Below are 26548 nucleotides of genomic sequence, written 5' to 3'. Positions count from 1 at the left end.
ATTGTTTTGATGGAAAGTCAAAGGTTATCAGATCACATGTGAATATTTCCCGCCACTTGTTTTGAGAACCGGCACTACGTCCTCCTGAACTTGACATCATTGAAAGTTGCTCAGTTTAATGACGCTATGCCTGGAATAGAGGATTGGTTGAACTGTCCACTCGATATCGTTCAAAGGATATTTGGTAAGAGTTTCCGTTTTTTATCGATAAAAATCTTTGTTTGTGAAACATGTCCACACTTCTTCCGCGATGATGAAGTCACAGTGACAGTGTCGGCCAACGCTTGCGTTTCACTGTGTAGTATAAAGCGAAAATATGGTTAGGATTGCCCATTTTCTCGTCAACGATATCCGTTGGAGGATATTGTTTTGGTAAACTTTCTCCTCTTTCTGTGAGAGAGGTTCGAAACAAAGAACAACTCCAGAAAACCCAAAGGTGAGACCTGCCCGTGCATGTATGACATGATCACACATGTACCGGTAGCCGCCGCAACCGCCGGCCACTTTCCTTTGTTGACTTCGACCATCGAATATTTGTTGGTTTCTTCAGTTCCACATATAAGTGAAAGGCTCTGCAAATTGCGTATTTCTAATCTCTTCCTACCTCCATGCTGTAAGTTAGTCAATAAAGAAATAAGTAAATATACAAACAAGAGAGTAAAACAAATCTACCATCGAATGTCAAGAGAGTTTGTCCAAAGAGAAAACAAAATTATTTTAACTTTAAACAGTCCATCAAACAGTCGCATAGCTCAGCACCAAACAATGGTTTGTTTTTTATAAGAGATTAATTCCTTATAATTTTAAGACCCTTAACCCTTTCCTGCCAGACAGTAATAACTGTATCACTTCCCATCAGCCAAGTCAGTAACAAGCGGTTTTGAGCCAAAACATGACGTATTTTCACCCACTTGGCTTAGTATCTTATAGCATCTTTTGTTAAAAAAATCAACTTTACAGTATTTATGTTTTCAACAGCCTTCAAATGTACAGTATAATGTTAAAATACATCATATGGAATACGTTGTGTTTCATTAATTTTAACCATCTTGACCTGGTTGTGAAATATGGACTTGGCAGGAAAAGGGATACACTATATTATTAACCTCTTCCTAAAATTATTTTTTTAACAAGAGTATATATATCTTGTTTATTAATTCTAGCTCTAGCACTCTTTTTGACTTTTTTAAATATTGATTTTATGCTTTTGGCTAATTGGATGTCTCATGATGACTAATGATTAGTGGACCCGCCTTTATTTTAAAACTAAATGGGATTTTCTTAGGGGCTCTAAATTATAAAAATGATAGTATGGACTCCCCAGGTTACTAACAATTCAACCAAAAATTCTTTGTCAAGTAAATCTTCAGTCTTCCCAATGTCTCTAATATTAAAACATCATACATACATGGATACTACTCTGCTGTCAGTGTCAATCAATTTATTGATGAGTTAGCTCTGTCATTGTCCAGAAAAGTGTCAATTTGTTTATATAGCTTTCTAATACTATTACTAATGATAATAATAATAATAATAACAACAATAAAACAATACTTCCTGTATTCAAAATTGAAGATGATTTTTACCACTCATTTTTGCTCAATCATATATCCATTCATGACGAGTGTATGAGTCTAACTGTAGTAGTATGGCTTATGGAAAGCCACGTCGTCTTGGTATTTGGAGGGAGTCTCCATATCAAAACGTTTGAGAAGACATAAATGCAGAATATAAATTCAAATTTAAGAGTCGTGAAAGTTTCATGATTGTTTCTGATACGGCTGAAGCAATCAAAACTGTTAGCAATTATAATTTAATTTCAGTTTCAGGGCTCAAAATTAACTTTTCCCCCTGGTAGTCCCATTGGGCTACCATTTTCTGAAGTTGGTAGCCCAGTGACAAGATCTGGTAGCCCATGTTTGAATGAAGAGTTTTTTTTCGTCGGAAATAATACTCAATACCTAACTAAAATACTAAAATACCTGCATAATAATTATGTTGACATGTATCAGATGAAGTCGGCCAAGTCAAGTGTTGGGTTAAATACTAGGGACACTATTTATAATTTTGTGTGTAATTGTGATTGATACATTGTGATTAAATAACTACGAAAATGAATTTTTATTGGCCATCATTTCCCGAGCCTGTCATCCAAGTACATCAGTTCAGATAATGATATTTCATTGAAAGTTTGTCGCAGCAAATTCGACTGCACTGTCGTCTTTCAATTTGCATGACAGAGTCATAGTCTGGCCTTTCTGTGTCCAGCTGGGCTGACTGTATCAGCGTTGGTCATCACACAGCGATCAACATCATGTCGAACTAAGTAATTTCATGTCCCAGGCTTTGGTAGTCCCTGTGGGCTACCATTTCATGGCCCCAGGGAAAAGTTGGTAGTCTGTGGACGCGGGACTACCACTAATTTCGAGCCCCAAGTTTTTGAGCCAGAGTCATGCCAGGGTGAGGATCAAACCTACATTGTTGTCACAAACTGTAGCTCTGATCCGAGTAGACGGGTGTCACATAGCTATGAACAAGACATAATGTACTCGACCTGAATGAAGACATAGAAGTCAGGCATGTTTGTGAATAATTGCCAGCGACACCAGCCAAACTCTAAAAAAGTAATATAAATACATGTATGTGATGTAAACCTCTTCCAAGCAACCAAGCTAAAGATGAGAAGAAACACAAAGGGCCTGTCCCGCTCTTTGAGTATGATTGGCTTCAGAGACCTTTATTATTGGTTGCTCTTATTGCCTTTTTTGCTCGCAGGGTAAATAAGAGCTTAACAACATTGTTCGCCCCTATGCAGGGTGAATAGCCTTTTTGTACTTCAGAGAATATGAGTTATTACAGAGATTTCTTTACCTATATAATCCAGGCTAAAATATATGATGTCGACAAGCGGCCATTAAAATTTTCAAATTTATGATAAGATTTCCACAAATTTTGATTTCTTGCAGAAGAAGATAATGTTGATTGGACAAAAGATGCTGCTGGGTATTTTGTCAACAAACTAAAGGAAAAGAAAACATTGTCTTGGGTATGTACATCTTGCATTTACAAGAATATTGGTTATTATCGATGTTTATATATTGACTCACTTTGGAAAGTAACAGAGCTCTAAAGAGGTGAAGGGCAAAGACACATAATCTTACATGGTTCGTTTTTGCATTGAAGGTGCCATCGCTCAATGATGCAGAGTTGCACAACTTGAAGGCAAACAGTCTTGTCAAGTTCAGGTGTATGGTACAGGACATGTTTGATCCAGAGTTCTACCTTGGAATTTACGAAGTTGAAGACAGAAAAACAGGACAAAAGGTAAACATTGAGAAAAAAAAATTAGTATCATGTGAATAAATTATTGTTAGGACATTTGAGTGAATTTCTTTTGAATCATATTGCTTCAAGTTCAATTCTAAAAATAATTCTGTTCAATATAATGCATAGTTGTTTTCAAATTTGCAACTAACTGACTATTTATGGTCTATGGTTAATTTTGCAGACACTTAGGACAGGACGGTACCGAGACATTGCTGAATGTCTTCCTCACCAACAAATCAATATTGAGTCTTCAAGAAATGTAACTTTAGACAGACAGACTTTGTACTGTGTACCAGTTCCAGGTGAAACACAGTGGGTCAAACAAATATCCTTTTTTGTCAATTTACAAGCTTTATATTTGAGCAGTTTTTGAAAATTTCTCCTCCCTAACATAATATCAGAGTGGCTGTTCATAAAGAAGTGTATCTCCATTCAATAGAGAGGTTTAGTTACATGAAATTACGTTCGATCAGTATGTGTAGTGTCTTTGTCACGTGACAACCAGACGTCGCGTACATGTAGAACAGATGTTCAGAACGGCAAACGACACTTTTACATGTAGTCATAATGATGTGTAGTATTTTTAAGATATTCTTGATGATTCCGCTAATTAGACAAGAAACCTTGTAATCTTTGATATTATAATATTTCGAAGAGTTTGCACCAGCACAAGAAGTACTTTCTATGATTTCCTGACGTGAATGAAATGTTGTAGTCTCATTCCACTTTTTATCGAACGCCGCCACAAAGATTTCAATAAACCACATAAATAACTGTATCAAAGAGAATAGGCCGCTTTAATTCCAGGATACAACGAGCTAGAATATTACTCTTGTAGAGAAATTAATGTTTCTTAAAACTTACACGAATTTCGCATGTTTCTGGGAAAAAATACATGTAATTAACGTGTAACTAAACGTCTCTAATGCATATGTAAGGCAGTATTTTGACTTAAATACAAGTAAAAAGGTATCCATTTTACATATCCTATATGTGACCAAACCAAAGGTGTTTTATAATTTGCAATGCATTAGACGAGGTAAATAATTGTGATTATGGTAACAACAGTTGGATTTGATGGCTTATAAATATCTGTTGACTAAAACTATTCATTGTAATACGTATCACAAAACTGTTGACCTTAACAACCTGCAAGCTTTCTCCAGTGAGAGTCAGGCCAAGGTCACACCCTCCACATCATACACAGCCTTCAGACAAAAACGAAGCCTCGAAACGGACGAGAATGAAAGTAACATGGAGTCAGATTCCAATGCAGTGCCATTTGACAAGGAAGATAGAGTTGCCATGGAAACAGAAAGTCAGAGTTCGGATAACAAAAGGTCAAGGACAGAAGAGGAATGCAGTGCATCGGGCACCATAACACCAAATTTGAATTTTCCACTACCGGGAGAGAAGGGCCCAGCATGTTTAGTGAAGGTATGTTGAAACTACTAGTTTAGAACAGTCTCATGTTAAGGTCTGTTCAAACATGTTCTGAAAGCCTGTTTCATAAAATTACAAGTTCTAATCAAATCATTGTTCTTACAGAATACTGTTACAGAGTGTGCTTGACTTTGATGTTCATCAATGTCTGTGTTTTCTGCTTCAGGTATATGAGAACTTTGATCAGTTTCGGGTCAACGATGTGATTGAATTCATCGGGGTTTTGTCAGTAGACCCAGCTCTAGCAACAATAAATCATCATCAGTAAGTGCTTCCTCCATTCATTCCCTCCTCCCCCTTTTGTTTCTCTTGATCTGTCTGCCTCCCTTCCTCTGTACTACCTGTCATTTATTCTGTGTCTACCATTCAGTCTCCTCAGTTGCATGTCAGTTTTGAAATGTACCCAGAAATATGGCTGCCTGAATGCAACCTTGATGATAATAAAGAAAGTGTGTGTGCAGATTCCACACATGATATAAGAGAGGAGTACCTGAATTATCTTGCATTAAAGAAAGCACTGTCAACTTGTGTCTTCTTCGCCGCCCTTAAATATGCAAAGTAGGGGAATCAATCACTACCAATGGCCATCATGCATTGTTTGATTTGATTGCAGAGAAGTACACACTCTGGTTGACCCCAGTGAAGAAATGGAAGATATTGAGGAACGTCACGCACACTCCCCTCCACCATCCCTTGTACCCAGACTTCATGCAATAGTTGTGAACAAGTTACATCATTGTAATCCATTACTGCCACAGAATATTGAAAGTGAGGAAACACAAACAGGTGAGTAATCAAAAGATCACCCAAAGTTGACAATGAGGGCGCAGTTCAGTGTCAGATTTTCGGTAATATCGTTATCTATGTGCCTCAAATATCAATTCTCATTTAATTTGCTGTTCAGTATTACAACCTTTGGATGATACAAGTGCTTAGATTTTGAAATCCAAGTTCAGGAATTTTGTTGCAGTTGACACCTTTTTTCCCAAAGTATTAAATCTGGAAACTATGTGAATCATGCTGCTTTGAAGAAAAGCCCAAATTTTAGACTTCAAAAAATCAGTTTCTTAAAACTGCAGTAAAGCAAATATTAGCAAGATTTTTGTGTAAAATGCATATTTCTATTCTATATTGCAGTATTTTCAGATGCATTATCAGTAAGGCAAGATTTGATTGCCATGTTTCAACAAGTGTTGTTTGGTGATAGTCTAGCAGCGGAGTATTTGTTGCTTCATCTTGTGTCTTCAGTGTAAGTATCGTATTAGTGCATGTGTTAAGGGCATTTCTATATCCAGTATGGTGATATCACTGTACTGATTGAGTCATTGGTGATGGTACATGAAAATGTGTTTTTTGTTCTTGGATGATAGTACACATTCTTTACATCCAACTGTCACTAGTTGCCAGTCTGATGTCACCATTCTTGAAACATAATTGTTACCACACAGATTTTATCCTTTTGCAGTTTGTAACTGTATGAGTCACATGAAAACTGATGGCAGATTTTGTCTGATCTGTGCTGGAGGTAAAAATTAACACCACAATGTTGGGTATTCGGTGCATATGTGTAGGGATTTTCTCAGTGGTATGACAGAGCTGGTGGGAGATGACCCTAGTCAAGGTGTTATAAGGGACCGTCTCAGATTGTCGCAGAAGTTCAAAAAACGAAATTCATTCGTTTAGGGGGGGGAGGGGGTTTGACCTCCATTCAATTAGTGAACTTCACTTTCGCACTTTTATTTTGTGATCACAAGTTTTCGTGTGTTTATTTTAAATTAAAGAAAAACTGCACACTCTTGCCAACAAATTTGTAACTGTTTCCATCTCGTTTGTGCCACAAACACAATTTACCAATAATAACATTGTATTCTAAACCTTTCATTCATCAAATTATACAAAGACAAAAGTATCATTTTTTTTAAATGTGCTATTATAATTTATGAGCGTCTGCTCTAACCACTAGATGTCTTTATTCTCATTTGTAATGCACCTGGTCATAGTCGTTGTAATATGATTGAACATGCCTTGGCCCCCTTGTCAAAGTTTCTCGCTTATTTACCGCCCCTACCAAGTACAAATTGCGTGTTCACAAAGACAAAGAACAGCACAAGAGATGCAAAAAGGGAAAGTAAAATAAAATGAAATTTTTATGCGGTAAAATGCCCTGTTAGCACTCAAATCTGATCGATTACTTTAATTGTAATGTGGCAAGGGGCATACGTCTTTAGTAGCTGTAGCAAAATGCAACATGTACTCTCAGGTAGACATGAACATTTCGCACTTTTGAAGTTTCGTTTAGGGGGAGGGGGGAGGGGGTTAAGATCTAAACGAAGGAATTTCGTTTCTTGAACTTCTGCGACAATCTGAGACGGTCCCTAAGATGTGAAATATTTAAATGACAGTAATCATTTTATGTGCAGATTTTGCAGACAAAATCTACCAACCCTTATGGCATGCGTACCTTCAAAAAATTAAACTACATAGAATGCAACTTTCAGTTGCTGGTGTTGCCATCATTGCATTTAATTTGTATAGTTTAGCCATCCTTACGATAGCTTACTATCCTAGTAACACCATTGTTTCATTCCATGCTGTAGGTACACCAGGAGAGATGTACTGGCACTTGGAAAGTTTTCACTAAACTTAACAAACAGTCCAGCAAGTTCAGCATTTCCACAGCAGCTCTACAAACTTCTGGAGGAACTTTTAGCAAAGGTGAGCATGTTAGTACACTATGTACACGAAGAGCGTAATTTGTTAATTTGTTGTGAACATCATCGCAAACTCGTCCATGCAAAATGTATGCTCATACAAATACACATGGTGTTTTACATGTAATCTGATCTAAGCTTGCCATTTGCCAAAGTTATTTCAGTTTGATGCATAACAACCTGCAAACATGTCTTGCCTACAGTACATGTATGAAGTATGAAAACTTCAGGATATTTCTTCTCCGACATTTAACCCCCTCCCTGCCAGGCCCGGAAAAAGGAGTACTGAGCTAAAATTACATGTATTTTCAACCAAATAGCACGTATGTTATAGTGGGTCAAGTCAGCAAGAATCATGTTCACAGTATCTATGTTTTCAGGGGACCTTCAACTGTTCAAGTCCTTTATCAGAACACACCATATTGGGAATGTTTATGCCTTATTAATTTTAACCAACTTGAACTGGTGGCGATATTTGAACTTGGCAGGATAAGGGCTAACATTGAACGAAATGTTAAAAAATTTGAAATAATGTTAATCGATGTTTCTTTCCTTTCACAGTGTCACTTTTTGCAGCTGAGTCTGGAGAACATGAACACACTGAAGTTTATTCCAAGGAAAGACTACACAGCGAATAGATTGTGTAGTGGTCTGTTACAGCTGAGTGAGAGAACTCATCTTGTGGTTGATGAGACTGCCTTGCAACCAGGCCAGCTTGATACTAATGGTATGTGTCAAATTATCTGTATATCATGTCTTTAATTGTTGTAGTTTCAGTTCATATGATACCCACCATATCTGCTTATTTTGGGAAAAAAGGCCTTGTAAGATTGTTAACTATACTTGAATAAGATTAATTCTCAAAGATACATTTTTTGATGAAATACATGGCAAAATAATCATATCTACAATGGACAAATCCAAGTCACCAGCCAACATGTATCGTATGTTTGTGATGGAATATGAGCCTTCTATCAAGAATTGTAAATTTCTTTGGGATTTCTGGATTTCTATATTATGTAGTGGATGTTTATGCTAGGTTATCTCCACATTCTTTACACAGGTGTGCAGAATATGGCCGCCCTTGGAAACGTGATTTCCTGGCAAAAAGTAGACTATGATTTCAACTTCCACAGGGCAGAATTTCCAACTAACATAAAGGTCTTGACTCTTTCAGAAGGAAAGTCAATACTTCCTGTGAGTAACAAGTCTTCATTATCTTCAATAGGTTTTTAAGAATTGTGTTTCACCTTACAAAGTGTGAAATTCTGAAGTATTGTCGTAATAGCATTCAAGATTGTACAAACAGCATCACTGAAAGCCTGAAAGTAGTCAACGACTTTTTTGTCACTTTAGGTTTCAAATGAATAATTGGATTTGAATGTTTATTTTCTGTATGCTTGTATACTATGAAAATTGATCTTTACATAGTTTGCCATTTTGTATTCAAATTCTATGATTTTATGTCCATAAAAATTGTATGGTGTATGGTGCCCAGTAACCACACTGAAATTAGAATGTATTGCTGCAGATATTGAACACTGATGAGGGAAATCCTACGGTTAATTATGCTTGTACATGCTCTTGAGAAAACCCAAATTTTGAAGTGACATTCTTTTGGTCTTTCTCTATCCTCAGAGTGACTGCCAAGTGCCCATCAAATCAGCGAATGTCGCTACACCAGTTGAGGAAGTGTTTGCCACGGTCTATAGGTCCTTGACCTCAGTACTTATGTCAAAGTTCAGGTCATACCTTGGTCTGGTAGAGCTGTTGGATTACAATTTAACAGAAGATCTGCAAAAGGTTGGTGTCTCAAAAGGTTTCTTTTTCGTTGTACATCGTGTTGATAGATCATCAGTTCCTCACTTTCTATCAGCAAAGCAATGCCACTAAAATGCAGTAGCATATTTGACACAGTCTCTAGATACCGAGTATTCATGTTCACCATGTATCATATGTGACTGAGAAATCTGTACCGTTTTGCATATGGTAGTTTTAATGTAGGTAACATAATTCCCTTTCAAATTTGAAACAGTGATGTATGTTACCATAACACAGTTTACTTGTCGATCTATTTTCATAAATTCTCAAGATGGCATACAATTATTAACTTCTGACATCGATATTTTTTCAATTTTACACTCCAGGCTGTGGAGGAAGATTTTGTAGAGATGCGCAAGAATGATCCACAGAGTATGACAGCGGATGACTTCCATCTGTTACTAGTTGTATCAAGGTTTGTAATTTGAATCTTCCACAGTGAAGTCATATCTTGGCCTCATTTGCTGCAAAGGAAAACGTCATGCAATCAATCTGTATTATGTGCTGTAGAAGAGCGCCACCAGTGGTCACTTGTGGAAATAATATTAAAATATACAGTCGTGAAGAGACCTAAAACCACTGTGAATGGAACATTCTCGTACATTATCATTCTTGTTATGATTAGTATGTAGGTTTTTTCAAAGAAAATTCATAATAGATAATATTTATTGATCAATTTCTAAGAATTGCCGGTCTACATCAGTTCAGAAAGAACCTTATCAACTTAACTTTAGATCTTCTTTCTTGAACTTAGTAAGACATATCAACAAAAATTTCATGTGTTACACATGTCCATTATGTCTAAGTGAGATAGCACAAACTTCAACAGGTACCACAATTGTCTTTTCAGATGGTTATCTTTGACACTTGGTCAGAAGACGCTGAGCAAGGAAACCTGGACTAAAGCTAAGATGATGGAACGCGAGAGAAAACGAAGACTCAAGAATTAAATGTTTTTTGTTTTGTTGTACCCTGACAATGAAATCATTTATGGTTAAGTCTGGAGGTGCATTTTTACCCAAAGACAAACACTACAATCGACAAAACTGTGCTGCAACATGAAAACACTGTCACATGTTTGTATAAGGTCTCACAGTAGAGGGACCATATGATCTTTAACACACAAGACAATTAACTTTTGATGGATCTTAATATGACTGTCTTCTGCCAGTGCCTTCACTGCTATCCAATCATTTTCTTTGTTGTGGAAATTTCTGCACTGGTCTAGTTTAGTCACTGGTTTTGTGAAGTCTGTATCTTACATTTTGATGCACATTATTTCATGTGTGACATTTTTCATGATGTGGTCCCATGTTTGGAGAAAGACAAATCAAAGAGGACAATTCTGCACCTGTAAAATCACATGGTGTCAACGTAGATACAAGAGAAATGCATATGAAATTATAAGTTATTGCAGCTGGCTTCTACAATACAATATAGTTTATAGTTGATTTCTGTACTAATAGCTTCGAAAACTGCCAATCAGAAGAACCCATATAATCATTATGAACTGTTTTGATGGAGGAATTTCATGTTTTGTTGTGTTGTACTCAGGACTTTATTTTCAGAAAAGGCAGTTGAAATCATAAGAAATATTTTGCTGCAAATATCCTTTCCTGTGTTGTGGACAACCAAGTAGCAATAGTACAAAGTAAAATTTTGACTGTAGTACAAGTATGCAAGGCCATTACTAACCAAGTAAGACCTAGCTTATATCTTAACCCCCAGCATCAATGAATTTTAGGGTCCTTTATATTTCTGGAAAGATTTTGACATGTCAATACTCAGAAATCTGATTTTTCATATAGTGAAGTTTTATATACTGATGAAGTCCATATCGAGAAAAATCTCTATATACATGGAGTCCTCATTGACCTAGTAAACTGGTACAATGGTAATCTACCTGTGAATTCTCAAGTAGCGTTTGTGAAACTTGTGTACTTAACACAGATGTCGCTTAACCCTCATACACCATTACCCTGTAAACAGGTCTACACTCACCATAGAATACAAAGGGTTTATGCCAAACCACATTGGTGGAAAGGAGTTACTTAACTTACGAAGTCTGTTAACACATTATCGGACAGGAATGGTATTTCACATCACTTTTCAAGGAAAGTATTTTCAATTCAAATAAGCCGTGGCCTTTTCTGTACATAAGTACATTTGTTGTCCAAGATAATAAGTAAATGTTTTGAGACTTTAATGGGCTTTGAATAAAAGTATAAAGAAAAGGATATTTGTTTTCCAATCTTTGTTACACACTTGATGAAACAATAATTTTATTTATATCCCATCAAATAATGTATACATATCTTGAGAATTTAATATCAAAAGCATGAGATTGTTCTGATCAATTAAAACAGATTACAAAATATCATGATTGACATACTAAACTACCAAAGACTAGTGACTGCTTCAGTTTACTGCTATGCTTGTGAATATGTAACACGCAGTTTGATCAAAACTTTGAAACTACGATGATCATTACTTCATAACCATATCCTCTGTTGACAGCTCACCAACTGAAAGTTAGTTCTGAATGAAAAAAATACACATCTCTATACAACTTTGCATGGAGTAGTGAATAAAATGCTTTCACAAAGAAATGTTCTTGATAGTGACTCAGAAGAGTGAAGAGTGAGGATTTTCAATTTTCTCATTTGGTTATGTTCCCTCTATGTTCTGTGGGTAAACTGGTTTACTTTGACGAGTGAAAGTTGCTCCAGCATTTATTGGTAAAATTAACATCTGTAAGTAAATATCCTCAAAATTTTTCCAACAACAGTATTGCATGTCATTAGATCAGGAAGACAAAAGCAATCCTTGTATAGTTCATTCATGTAATTTGCATCACAGTACAGTGCTCCATCAAAGTGAGCTACACTTTGAGTTGTACAGGAATGGAGTATTCTCCTGGTGCATTCCAATAGTCCACTGCCCGAACCCGGTAGAATCCTGCAATGGATGACTGGTACTTGCCTGAAAATCAAAAAGTTGTGAGAAAAATCACAAGTTAGATAATAGGAAGTATAAGGCTCAGCTAGGAGAGGCAGGAATACCGTAAGACACTTTGAATAAGGTGCATCTTTTTTCAGCAAAACTGGAATTTTAACTGGATCAGCAGGCTGCTAATTCAGCTAACACGACACAACGAACATTGCCAACAGAGAAAAATAAATGAATTAGGTGGACCTCTAAATTAATGAACCATTGACTTTAGCTAAAACAGTTAGAAGAATGTTTTATTGTAAGGTGATCCGTGACAATGCTACACTATTTGGGAAGATCTAAATTGCAATCTAGCAAATACAACACTTTCAATCAACAAGTCCATCCTATTTTGTGGACCTTTTACTTTCAACATTGTCCTTTTCTTTCTGATATGCCTTGTTAAATAGACTTGATACACAGTGTACTTCCTTGTCTGTAGAGTTGTAACCGTATCGATTACTATATTTAAATACAAGTTATTTCCAATTTTTTATGATAAATGTAACAAACTTCCCTTTTTCCTTTGCTTTCACATTTTTATGGTTTATTTGTCACTCACCTACACCCATTTAGAATGCTCTGAGACCAAACTGAAATTTGCCACAACAAAGATAGAATAATTTGACTTCATAAGCAGACTTTCTCTAATTCAGATACATTTTGAACTGGATTTTCAGTATCTGTAGGGCCATTAAACTTGTTAGCCTTACCCTATCTAACAAGCTTTAATAATTTCGGTGCACTCTCAGCTGTCTGTCACACAATACTACCCATCCAAAGTATGACATACTGTTCAAATCCTCTTCAGTCTCTTAATAAACAAAATTTTTGAATACCCTCATCAATTGTTTAACATGACAAAAAGCCCTGACACAAATGATCATTTGGGTCCTCTGTCTTCCACAAAATCCCCCTTGACCTCCAACCTTTGACCTAGCACTCATCAGACAGAGACTGTACAGTATATGTGATATGGCCAAATAAAAAAAAATCATTTCCAGTAACATGACTCGGAAAATTAGGGTACGTAGGTCGGAGGTAATTCTTTTTATTTTTGTTGGCTGACACCTATAAAATTCTGCAAAATATTGAGAATTATTTGAAAATGTGAAAAAAATTGTCTCCAAGTCCGCAAGTTGTTCTCGGGTGGGAAGAGTTACCAGAAACATTTTTTTTGCCTAAGCATAGGATGTCATAACTTACTGTTTGTGGAATTCTTAGGTGAGTAGAGGTACGCTGTGAAAATCAAATCCACATCATTGACTCTCTGATATGGCCCCTGGACACTTTTTGATGAAAACTCCACTTCATAGGTTTTGATACACTTTGAGTTGACACAGCCATCGTCCCATATGATCAGGACATCTTGGTTGATGATGTTGTGAAGACGAACACCTGTCACCTGTGAGGGCACAGAACAGTATCAGGAGAGGGTAGACTTCCCCTGTCTTGGTACTGAGACATGACCATGTAGAACCCTTCACCACCTCCATTTGGTTTCGTCCAAATGTTCTCAACCATGCGGTTGGACCATAGAACTTGCCGTCAAAGGGTTGACCTCTATGGCCTATTGCATGTTTGAGAATCAGCTGACTACAGTGCTAAACCGACGCCACAAATCATGTACCTACACAATGTCATAGTTTGATTGAACCACCAACAACATGCACATCTTTCAGGATTTAGAAAGTGATAAAAACTGCAGTCGATCAGCGTTCTTGCCAAAACAGCATTAAATACACTTTCTCAAGTTAGCGGTGAGGTGAATAAAGTTATCAGTAAGTTTTCAAAATGCAGTCCAACAAGTCTAAAAACTCCCGATACCAGGGTCCCTTGGCTGCATCAAAAATAATCCAGGGCATTTTATGAGCAGCCGTAATTACATCTATGGTACTACTGGCATGTAAAATTTGTTGGAATTCTGAATTTTACACCAATCTACTTGAAATTTAACTATTAAATCACAAGGACACCACATACACCAGTGTATCCCACTCAAATTTACAATTTTTTTTCATCAGATCACCAACCATAGAACAGTTCTGTCTCACCTGATCTGGTTGTACATCTGGTTTCTCACATATGTGAACCAATGAAATCCCTGGCATGTTCAGTTTTATTTGCATATGGGTTGTGCTTGCTGTGAAAGGTTTTGGATCTTGAATTCTCACTGCCTCCTGTAAAGTTGAAAAATTCAAAGTACAATGACAGTTCTATAATCACTGCTGCCTTGTAACTGCATAACACTTTAATTTTATAAATTAAGTGTAGAATACACCTCGAGGACAGATATACAGTCTCTCATATTTTTTACAATACTCTTCCAGTGTACTGCTTGTATGGGCTCATTTTGAAGATTTTGGAGTGAATAAAGTTTTCACATTTCATTCTAGACTTTTGTGAAAATTACAGATTTAATTAACACTGAGAGGGCAGCCATTTTGAATTTCAAATAATGGTAAATTTTAGGTAATTTGTTTCCAAATTACCAAAATTTGCATGACCTCCTATTTTTTTATTTGAAAAAAAAAAATTACTGAAGTTTCCTACAGGAAAGTTTTATTTGAGCGAAAGATTAAATCTTTCAAATTGAGGCGCATACTACCTTAAAGGATTCGTCGGTAGTGTAAATTTTAGGGTAAATGTTATTAATGAATGTGTCCAAATTTAACAAAATTATTTCAAATGATAAAAGAACAGATTTTCAAATATTTCCTTCTGTTTATGCAGGAAATTAATGTGTACATTAAGTGTGATCAGAATAAATTTGAGTGACATTGTATTAAGAGTAAATTTGACTGAATTTTTTATTATCTTTACACAAACTTTGTTTGGTATTTATAGAAGATAACTGTGCTCAATATTTGTTAAATTTTTGTCAACTTTACGGAATGAGAGAATGTGTTCGTAAACTTTGATTGCCTAATATTTGTCATTTTATGTTTGGTCAACGGTGGAATGTTACAAAAAGCGTGGGTTCTCATTATTAACAAAATCTTTATGAACTTTTCCAAGAATTACACATGTCAATAAAATGTGAATACACAGTAAACTGTCTACAGAAAATGGGAAAATTCTTATTTCTATTCATATGATGATACCAAAGTTATTCTTTAAAATGATCACCAGACTTAAATCATCACAACAGCCATGCAAAAAATGCATCACAACAATTCTGAATAAATTATAATACATTTTTATGACGATCTTTTCAAACCTTGCATATTTAAATGAAATATTATGCAAATAATCCATTCATTCATAGACTTCACAGGACATTTGGTGTTATCTCAATTAAAACAGAAAACTGTGCATGTTCTTTCATAGTAAGGTAAAGAAATGCTGAAAACAGCAGCAAATAATTGCTAGTGTTTTATGAAAACCAACATGAGTTTTTAACAGTGTATACGACTACATGCCCACCCAAATGACACTGTCTGTCTGTCTGTCTCTCTCTCTCTCACCTGCTGTTTCCTCATTTCTCTAAATTGATCCTTTGTTGGGAAGACTGGTTTGCCCATCTTTTCCCAGAGTGCATTGGGATTGCCGTGTTGATTGTCAATCAGATACACTGCATATAGCAATTCACCTTTGAATGAACCAGACGGAATACATATGCTATTATGGGTGTTTGTAAAGTGTTGCTCTTTCTTTCTTTAAGGCAATAGCATTAGGTTTCTTAATATACTTTTTCACTGCTTACTATGCCAGTTATCATTAGCTGTATGTCCATGAGACAAGACATTGGTGTCATTGTGTGTTTTTCAACATTAGTGTTTTTATCAAAATAAATACAAGCTACACAAATCTTTTCTCTAAAAGTTGTGACAATATGTTGGAAATGTCTCACTCAGTAAAACAATGAGTCTAAAAAGCAGCTAGGAAGAATTGTCCATGAGTATTACGTGTATGTATGAAGGTGAAATTGCCAAATCTATAACATCAATTGAAAAGCTTATTTCTTTCTTTTTACAGAAACACTGAGCCAGATTTTGATCAATGACTGGTTTCACATATTGCAGTGAATACTCCAGGAAAAAAAGATGAGAAGATTTATTTTGAAGCTGTATCGATAAAAGTAAAAATACTTGACATATTGTACAAAATCTAGGATGATTATGTATTGCAAATAAATGCACTAGCCAAGGTCAACTTTAGAATCTATTATTTGGAGTTGATATACTTACTGTTCGGTCTTTTCTTCGTTCTATCAAAAAGTGGTAAATTTAGCATGATTGTGTCCTGACCAAAGGAATGACTTGTGTCGTCGCTGTTGTATATCAGTATGGCCGCTTGCCAACTGAAACATAAAGATCAAAATACATGAATGAATTTATTCTCTGTGTTTTCTGACAGGATGGGGTGTACCGATGAAATGAGAACAGATCCCCAGGTTGAAAGGTCGAGGTTTGAGCGTTAGGGCAGTGCATGAGAGGTTGGATATTAAACATCTATTGCCTGGTCATGAGGGCTATAGCGCCCGTCTATTACACTGAGGGGCCATTTGTTACCAGAAACACATCGCTATTCCCTGGCCACGAGGGGTAATAGACGGGCGCTATAGCCCGAATAAAGACCAGGCTATAGGTGTTTTATAACACACCACATGCTCATGTTGTATTGTTATATAGTTTTTAATGTGTTTTGATATTTTGCAATGCAACAATCCATTGTGACAAGTTTACTGGGCGATGTTTCGACAGCGCGCGGTTTCAGTTGTAAGTGGTACCACTTGCTTTCAAAAAATATTCTAAGCATACCTAGCGACATCCTTAGTTGCACTTTAATCTTTTCCGTCGATGAGCTGTTCAAGTTCCTACGCTGTTGGAATGTTGGAAAATGTTGGAAAATCTGTTTTAGAGAATGTGTCGTCACCTATCCCGGACGCACATCACGTACTAGTCACCCGCCATTGTTGCAAAGCTGCAGACGACACTACGGTCACGTGACCGGGCACTTTTCCAAATTTGGTCAGAACTATTTCCCTAAGGAAATAGCTTTTCAAAAAATACCCTCTGACATTACTTTTGTCGATCCGGTGGGAAGTAGACGTATCTATTTTCTCATCACGTGACGTATTCTGGCGAATCGCGACACGGAATGAGCATGTGGCATGTTATACATATTATTACTGGCATGCATGCATTTCCACCCTTGTCTAACCCTGCAGTTGTTTGACTCAATATTTATTTTTATTATTTATTTATTTATTTATTTATTTCGAGAACCAGCTCATAGCAATCAAAAGCAGATATCTAAAAAGAATTCATATAATAGTTGGAATTGATCGCTGTATGGGATTATTAAATTTAATATAAAGATCATGATATATGATATAATATGAGAACACACAGATATAGAAATTGGGAATCAATGTATCACTGTATCTGAAAGAAGAAAGAGAAAAGACGAAGGGTGTCGGTAGGTTGATGGTATGGATGAGCACATGGAAGGGTAAGGAAAACTGGGGGAGGGGGTGAAACACCAGGAGGTGAAAAATGATGATGATCACATCCTCACAATCTTCATCATTTAGATGGAAAACTAACCTGTCCGCTGTGCCATTGAAAGTTGGTGTGTGTTGAGATGCAATGACACCAACATTGCTAGTATTACTCACTGCTGATCCATCAACTGAAAGATAAAACATCCTTTTGTTAGAAACATATATCACTTGATAATTTACATCAATAAGATGTAAAATCTGAAACATTCTGATAGTTGATGAAAGCACTTTTTAATTGCTTTTATTGATTGATATTTACTTTGTTTTGGGAAAAGAGCTCATGTAAACGTATCTGAAGCATACAAATTAGGGGTTTTTGAATAAAATTCTTCAAATGGTGACGTAACACAAAAACATTTCTATCACAAGTGGATGACACTAGAGGGCACAATATTGTTCATATACCTTTGACTACTGCCTGCAATTGTTCCTCTCCAAGTAGAGCCAGCAGTCCCATCACACTGAATACAGGCTTCTTGATGAACTGCACGCTGCGTGGCTTTGTGTTGTTCATCTGAAATCTTGCCAACAGAGTCCTTTCGTCAAAGAAGTGAGGATTGAAATTCATGAAGCCGTTGTCGTTGCTAAGCAGTGCGTAGTGGATGGTGTTGCCAGGTTTGCTGAGAATGAGGTTCTGATGCTGAGCTATAATCTGTTATTAATAAGAGTTTGCATCGATTAGCAAATGATATTTTAACCAATCAAAAACTTTCTCTTAAAAAGATTAATCAAGGGCAGATGCCACTCACACTTTAATTGTTTAGGGTAATGTATCAAGAATGCAACTACGTACTCTCATTTTACCAGTATAGTCCTTAGTATGCAGAAAGACAGCAGAAATTCAACTGGTGTTCCAAGACCATCATTTCATGGTTTGGCCCGATCCCAGCATTAACAATAGTGACTGTGATTCTGTTTCCAGTGAATTGGGGTGAACAGATAAATTTGAGAATCAAAATTGATACATGTAAACCTTCAAGAGTCTATGGGAATACATTAATCACTGAGCAAATCTTGGTGAAAGTCAATATTGTTGTGCCATGAATAGGTAGTGTTACTGGTTAGACTGATAAAATGCCTTTTTATCCCATCCCAGGGGCATCAGTTGTTTTTTCAGTACCTTGGCAACCACTGCAGCATATCTGGCATCAGCTCTCCAATCTTCACCTTTACTCCAGCCAACCAATGGATCCGCTTCACTGACAGACACAAAAATTGAGATTCGCAGTCAATTTTTTAATGTCCCTCCAATATAGATCATTATATAATACATGCTAAACTTTGTGAAAAACTCCATAAATATATATATATATATATATATATATATATATATATATATATATATATATATATATATATATAATATATATATATATATATAGTTACACTGTGTTAAACGGCCAGTATTTGTAACTTTTGATGATTTTTTTTCACTATTTTAGTTTTTTATGTCAACTACATTTTTTTTTCTGTTTTGCTTCCAAAAGCATGTTGAGATACTCCGTGTTGATTTTGTCAACTAAGCCTGGTACATGTGTAAATTGCATCGTTATTGTTGACAGGTGAATTCTGGTCCGGACTAGAATTCAAATGTAAACAATAACAGCGCATTTTACATGATTGTATAGATGCTGTGACGACAAAATAAACAGTTTGTGTTTCAACCTGCTTTGGGGAGAAGAACAAGGACTTGGAAGTGACATATAAAACAAAAACCTTAAATACATCATTGAAGGTTACAGCCACTGGGCCTTTAAAAGTAATAAAAAAACACATGTAAAGTTCCACGCAGACACAAGTGCATGAGATGCATTCAATACATACATTGTATATACAGACACATGTTCATCACTAAACCATATTAGCATGTTCACACTAACACTTATATTTACAAAGTAATGAAATATAGGTTTACTTGTTTCCCCTGATCAAATTTACCATTGACACTGACTGATACATAAAACATGTTATCTGGTGTTCACAAGCCAGATTCTCATAGTAAATCACAAACTGAACAAGATAACTATTTTCACAGATGACTTTGCCAGCCCCCTGGAGACCAGATGCTGTCACGGTTACAGAGAAAATATCCCAGATTGCAACGCTGTCTCAAGATGCAGAAATGTCAAATGTTTCTTACTCATTGTAGAACGGTAGATACGCCAACTTGGGATGCATCAGCTGCATTCGCTGGATGGTTTCTAACTCAGTGTTGAGTAAATAGGAAGACGACCCTTCACCCTGTGCATGAAATCAATATTGCATTGGTGCGAATCAAGTCTATACACATTCCATCAATATTAGGACTATGCAAACATGTTTGGCAAAATCCGAGAGTCAAAAACGAAGTTAAGCCAGAACAATCATCATCCTTTCCTCCAGGGTTTGATAAAAATTGCTTCACAAATCCAATACAAAGCTAACACTAGGTCTTCTGATAATCCATTCCTAACAAACACTGACAACTTCCAGTGTTACGTTGAGCCAGTCATCATCCCATGGGTGACCCCACACTCAAACAAGGCTTTGTTTCATTTGTTTCCTACAAGACAATCCACCCAGAGGCTACAAACCTGATATGTGTGGAATAACGACGATGTGTACGTCAATCCAAGCACAAACACCTCAGCAAACATTCCATCTATCAAAAGTCTACTCCAGAGACGGATCAGTCTCTCATGATTTCTGACTGACTTCATTGACAAAACATTCAATCTTCCTGTATTATCATCACGAGACTCACCAATCTAATCTTGTCTCAGATTTTTTTAGTCTGCACGTACTTCTGGAGATTTCTTAATCAGCAAAGAGCATCAAGATGAATTTTAATATCACTTCTGACTTCAGCTGGTACATGTCTTCATATGTACATTTATGTATATCAGTAGTGCAATGATCTTTTAATTTAATTTAAAATCATTGTTGACTCATATAAAATTTTTCTAATCATTAAAAAATGTTTCGCATTTGGTTTTTGCTGTTTTTAGATCATTTTGTTTTTTATCAAGCATATAATATTGAATATTATCACTGGAAATCTCTTGGTATATTTTGTAATTGTAATTCAGCAGGTTGAGCCTGAAGTGGTCAACATTGTATGTGTATGAGACAGAAACTTGTCAAATATGATGGACATGGGTTTGCTATTTATTGACAATCTTTCTCTTATATCTCCTTTTCATTTCTCTTCACAAGATTTACAGTGTTTGTACAACCACACTGTCCATCTGTTGATGATTTGTATTATCATAAAGCTATAATTTATATTCATTCCAAATCTCATTCTAATGGTAATACACATTGTACATCACTCTGCCACTCAAAATGGGAACGGTTTTTGAGCATTACAGACACATGAATCACTCACCTTATGGTGAACTGAAAGGTTTATGATCATTATAGACACTTGAATCACTCACCTTGTGGTGAATTGAAAGGTTTCTGAGCATTATAGACCCATGCATGAATCACTCACCTTATGGTGAATTGAAATATAGTCCAGTCTAACGCCAATCTCTCCTGTGAAGTAATTCTTTCCACTTTCGCAGTGTTCAAGTAATGCCCAACAAATGGGCGATTTGGGAGGGTCTTTGCAGCCCCCTCCCGGTCCTCCAAATTTGAGCTGTGGACTTGCTGCTTTCAACCCTTCTGAGCAGGCATCATAATAGTTGAGAAACCCTGGTGACATAAAATAGCATCAATGGCACTGTGCTCCCATTCCATAACATTTATATACAAGTATGCATGAAATATGATACATTGTATCATGTTTATAGTCTCATTGCTGATCAATTTCCAACACACAGCAAAGCTCTGCTGAGGAGCCATAGGACAGATTGTGAGGCCATCATTACAATACTGTTGATGATTTGGCCATAATTTGAACAAATACGAATAATCATTAACTTCTCTAGGATGCCAAAGTCCAGAAGGACACACCATGCTGGTGCTCAGAAAAAGCAATAACTAGCCATGAAGCAGTCACACACTTTACAGTTATTAAAGTTTAAATCGCTGTTTGGAGGTGCATACTTCCTTGTGTGCTGATACAAGGACAAGTCTTGGACACCACAATAAATAATTAGCACTTAGATGCTGTGTACATGAGGCCAAGAGCACAGAATCTCTAAAAACATTTTTATCAATATGCATAAACAGATATCGACCTTGTAGAGAGAAATCAACATCATCGAAGTCATGATTATCAGGTTCATTCCAAGTTTCAAAGTTCCATTGTGAGACATATCCAAGTCCGTATTGATCTGGAAAAGAATGAAAGATGACACATTAAATAAAGCTCCTTTACCTTGAGTGGTCATGTTGACAACATCAAAGTCACGATGATCTGGTTCATTCCAGGTTTCAAAGTTCCACTCGGACACATAACCTAAGCCATACTGATCTGTCAGGATGAAATGCAATCACACTGTGCTGCTGAGAATGAGCAAAACATCCCCTCCATAATACAATGAAATGGAATGATTTCCTTGTTTGTTACATCAGGGACAGTCCATGTTGCTGCATATAGAGGTGTTGGTGGGTACATGTATATGGAGGACCCTTTGAATCAGAACTGTAAAATACCACATAATATGAAACCATATCTGAAATTCGTTACTGAGGATTAATCTGAAAATAACCAAGTATCTCTTCCACTTGTTAAAAGATATTTTCTTAAATTCTGAATAGAAAACAATAAGCTTCTGTACATCTAATTGTAGGTACAGTATGCACTTGTTAAGGGAGCCTTTCATAGTAAACATATAGAACGATACTCCCTAGGATAACGTTACACTTGGCGCACGAGTTATCGGAACACCAAATTAGGTAATTACCCAGCAACTTGGCTGAGTACTTTGCTATTTGACCTGGCATTTACCTAAACAAGAGTCTGTTTTATGGTCTGAAGACTGATAAGATATCCACCACACTCAGCAGGCAGCTCCTCCACTGAGTAAACTGATATGCCTACACTGGAAAAAACATTTTTGACTGGCAGCTGCATGTAGTTGATGGGGGAGTTTTGAAGGGCCGGAATAAAATGTTGTAAAGTGTAAAACATGATTTGCCGCTGTCATTTTGTGTCCTGTTTTTGTATATATGCATGTTATTACCAGTTTTACATACATTGAAGAAACACTGACTGTCAGAGCAACCATCCAATCATATGATAAAAATGGACTGTTCCATCAACGTCGGTGGTGGGCTCATGGAAGGTGGTAAATTTCACGAGTTTTGTAACTCTAGATTTACAAGGGATGCTGCAATGTTTCAATTCCAAATAACATACAGAGGCAAAACCTGTCAGGTTCAGGCTCAGGACACAAAATTAGTACAATAGATTGTGTTACATCATTATATGTATTCTCCCTTTTCACAATTTTCCCATGAACTAGATGCCAGTTGAAAATGGGTTGTTCCTGTGTAGGCATATCAGTTTACTTAGTGGGAGCTGCCTGCTGAGTTTGGTGGATATCTTATCAGTCTTCAGACCATAAAACAGACTCTTGTTTAGGTAAATGCCAGGTCAAATTGCAAAGTGCTCAGCTAAGTTGCTGGGTAATTACCTAATTTGATGTTCCGATAAGTCGTGCCCTCGCTGTAAATCATGATACAGCTCAGCGTGAACCCAGTATATTATCCAGTTGCGTGAGATATGAACATGTATGACAAACACTAGTGATTGATTAATGCATGCACATGTACACACAATTTTTGAAGACTTTAAATTCTTCTCAAAACAGAATGAATGAGTCTGAAGCTATTTCAGTCAAGGAGGGTGTAAGAATAAACTAGCTGACTTGTATCTTTCCAGGATTTGGGAATCCCCTCATACTTACCGATGTATCTCTTTGCCAGAACTCTGACCATTTCTGACCAATCACGTATGTATTTGTCCGAGTCGAAATTCTTGAAGTAATTTGAAGGGTTGCCCATGATTTCAAATCCTGGACTCAGATTATTCTGCCAGAGCAGATCAATAAGTTGATCCAAGCGACTGAAATTGTAACTCAAAGTACCATTTCCCATCCTGCAATTGAGGTGATACATGAAATGACTAATAGCGGACAATTATATCCTTGTAACTAATATAGTAAGAGAGTTAGACTGACCAACACACGAGAGTTATATAGATGATGATAATGATGAAGATGAAGATGATGAAGATGATATTGATGATGATGATGATGATGATGATAATGATGATGATTATGATAATCATGATAATGATGATGAACATGATGATAAGGATGATGATGATGATGATGATGATGATGATGATGATGATGGTGGTGATGATGATGATGATGATGATGATGATGATGATGATGATGATGATGATGATGATGATGATGATGATGATGATTATGATGATGGTGATGATGATGATGATGATGATGATGATGATGATGATGATGATGATGATGATGATGATGATGATGATGATGATGATGATGATGATGATTATGATGATGGTGATGATGATGATGATGATGGTGATGATGATGATGATGATGATGGTGATGATGATGATGATGATGATGATGATGATGATGATGATGGTGATGATAATAATGGTGATGATGATGATAATGATGATGATGATGATGATGATGATGGTGGTGGTGATGGTGATGACGATGATAAGAAGGAGGAGGATGGTGGTGGGGTGGTGAAAATGGTGGTGGTGATGATTATGACGATGGTTGTGATGATGATGATGAATGCGAAGTCAACCACATAAGTGGAGGGCAAGCACAACATATCGCAGTGCAAATGAACAATAAAACATCATTTCTCTCTGAAAAGAGGAGTAATAGTTTCTAGGATGTGGCTGCTAGATAAATTAGAAGCCACAGTTAAGTTTAATGTGAACCTACTTTTAGCCCTAAGATTGTTTTGTTCAAAAGTGACACCTCTCTCTTGTTATAGGAATCTGAGAAAATGAAAAATGTTTAGGAGATCAAATCATCTCTAATATACTCACGTCAATGTAACCATGTCCAACAGCCAGTGTATTCTGACCTGTTCAATACCATCATGTGGAGCTGATCCAATATAGGCCAAGTTTTGAACCTCATCTTCACTGAGAAAATACTTGAAATCTTCCTGGTGTGGCTTTGGGGGACTGATATATAAAAAAAGGACATGTATATCAGATTTCAAAAGGGTGTTTAGAAAACAGGTAGGATGACCCAGTGATCCTGGTCAATGATTATGAATGTGTTTTTGCTGAGAACAGGTAATTCTCCTTGTCTGACAGAAATGCTTGCAGAGGTTCCGTTACTTGGTCATATGACCAATGGATTCACCTTGATACTAACATAGTCATACAGGGTATATGATAAAACACAGAATAGAAAAATACACTGAGTAAATGTTGTACTGCATAAGGAAACTTGTGACCTGTACATATGTTCATTCTTGCATTTATTGCATTTACTGATCCAAATCAGTTTCCCCCACTTTGTACTAAGAGTACTGTACCTTACAACACTCTCTGATAGTGTATGTTGAGTACTAATGAAATGTTAAATGTTAAATATATTAACTTTTATTAAATATATAATGTCAAACAGACTTGCTTAGGTCATGCTCAAATTAATTGTCTAAAGTTTATTGTCTCAGAAATACAGCATGCAAAGGTACTATGACCCTAAATAGTTTCGTAGTTATGGCCTGCAAAGTAGGGGTGGGTAAGAGCAGAGGATAGGAAAGCCCAAACGCTGGAAATTTAAAATAATTAAATATTTAAAAACATGAAGGGGCTGTAATTTTTATGATCTGGGCATGCCTGAGCATCGATATTTCCATATATTATTTGAAGTCACCGTTCATAAGCGCTGTGAATATTATCAAAATTCAAGAACACCAAGGACATAAAAGCACACAGTTCCTTACAATTATTAAATTATTTAGAGCAAAACATGTTGTGAACAGGTAAAGGCCACACCTGTTCATGAACTATTGCACTTACCAGAAACCAGTACTTTTCCAAAAGTGTGTTAAATTTGCCACCACGTTGTTTTGTACCGTAATATTGTATGTACTCGTGCATTCGACCCCTTGGTGTGTGAATAAGTATCCACAAATAACGAACAGCAAAAGGGTTGTTGTCGAATGCATAGTTGGCATCATGGTATATCCTGAGCAGCTGAGTGATGGGAGGGCAAGCAACTGGTATTAAAACTGTGTTGACGAGCAACTGTGTGTGGAAAAATGTGAGCAAGCCTGCAACTACGTTCGCCACGTTTGGGTTCTCCTCGGGAACGCCCACATTTTGTATACCATCAATACGATGTCTATCCGGTCAAAAGTCAGGAAATACTGAGTTTGCAGTGTGTTAAAGTTGCATGCATTGTGGACACGGGATGTGGTCCTTTTGACCTTATTCGAACTTTGAACTTTGTGACCTATTTTTCAAACAATGGCGCCACCAATAAACTACTGTATGATACCCTTTTGTTTTTTTTAAAGTCGCAATATGTTAGGGGCAGGTTTCTTATCAGCTTTATGTAAAAACAAATCGATAAACTAAATACAACTTTCAAAAGAGACCACTTGGTTGAATTCACATGAACAGTCAATGTCAACAAGCACTAATATACGAAAACCATGGATTGAAGGCTGCCAAAAAGGAACTACGGTTGGCGGCCACGTAACGTACCGATGTTTATTTATTTAGCACATCTGAATACAAATGATAAGAAATAGAGGGAGCTTAAAATGGGTATTCGTTATCTCT

General features: G+C 36.5%; 2 protein-coding genes across 3 annotated transcripts; one reads left to right on the top strand and one right to left on the bottom strand.

Annotated features, from left to right (window-relative positions):
• The first annotated feature begins 10 nt into the window (after positions 1–10).
• LOC139119936 (mini-chromosome maintenance complex-binding protein-like) lies at positions 11–11539 on the top strand. The gene is made up of 14 exons (XM_070683895.1): positions 11–184; positions 2967–3046; positions 3184–3324; positions 3509–3652; positions 4483–4764; positions 4937–5034; positions 5384–5556; positions 5908–6019; positions 7368–7485; positions 8043–8208; positions 8545–8678; positions 9120–9284; positions 9629–9717; positions 10153–11539. The coding sequence occupies exons 1-14, from the start codon at positions 127–129 to the stop codon at positions 10250–10252; spliced, it is 1860 nt and encodes a 619-aa protein (XP_070539996.1). The 5' UTR covers positions 11–126; the 3' UTR covers positions 10253–11539.
• A 2-nt stretch (positions 11540–11541) lies between these two features.
• LOC139119935 (alpha-L-iduronidase-like) lies at positions 11542–26213 on the bottom strand. Of its 2 annotated transcripts, none has more exons than XM_070683894.1 (14): positions 25781–26213; positions 24791–24931; positions 23643–23833; positions 21969–22064; positions 21278–21480; positions 19943–20043; positions 18923–19001; positions 18208–18454; positions 17846–17930; positions 16484–16596; positions 15761–15885; positions 14348–14473; positions 13500–13698; positions 11542–12284 (listed from the first exon to the last, which is right to left on the bottom strand). In XM_070683894.1, the coding sequence occupies exons 1-14, from the start codon at positions 25939–25941 to the stop codon at positions 12184–12186; spliced, it is 1968 nt and encodes a 655-aa protein (XP_070539995.1). In that variant the 5' UTR covers positions 25942–26213; the 3' UTR covers positions 11542–12183. The 2 variants fall into 2 exon arrangements, with proteins under 2 accessions (XP_070539995.1, XP_070539994.1); XM_070683893.1 differs by lacking the exon at positions 21969–22064 and adding an exon at positions 22109–22204 and having other exon boundaries at positions 25781–26193.
• Between the last annotated feature and the right edge of the window lie 335 nt (positions 26214–26548).

The sequence above is a fragment of the Ptychodera flava genome, chromosome 20, assembly GCF_041260155.1.
Source record: "Ptychodera flava strain L36383 chromosome 20, AS_Pfla_20210202, whole genome shotgun sequence".
In the NCBI taxonomy this organism is placed as follows: Eukaryota; Metazoa; Hemichordata; class Enteropneusta; family Ptychoderidae; genus Ptychodera; species Ptychodera flava.
The sequence above is the reverse complement of the archived record's forward strand: the minus strand, read 5'-3'. Positions and strand labels throughout refer to the sequence as shown.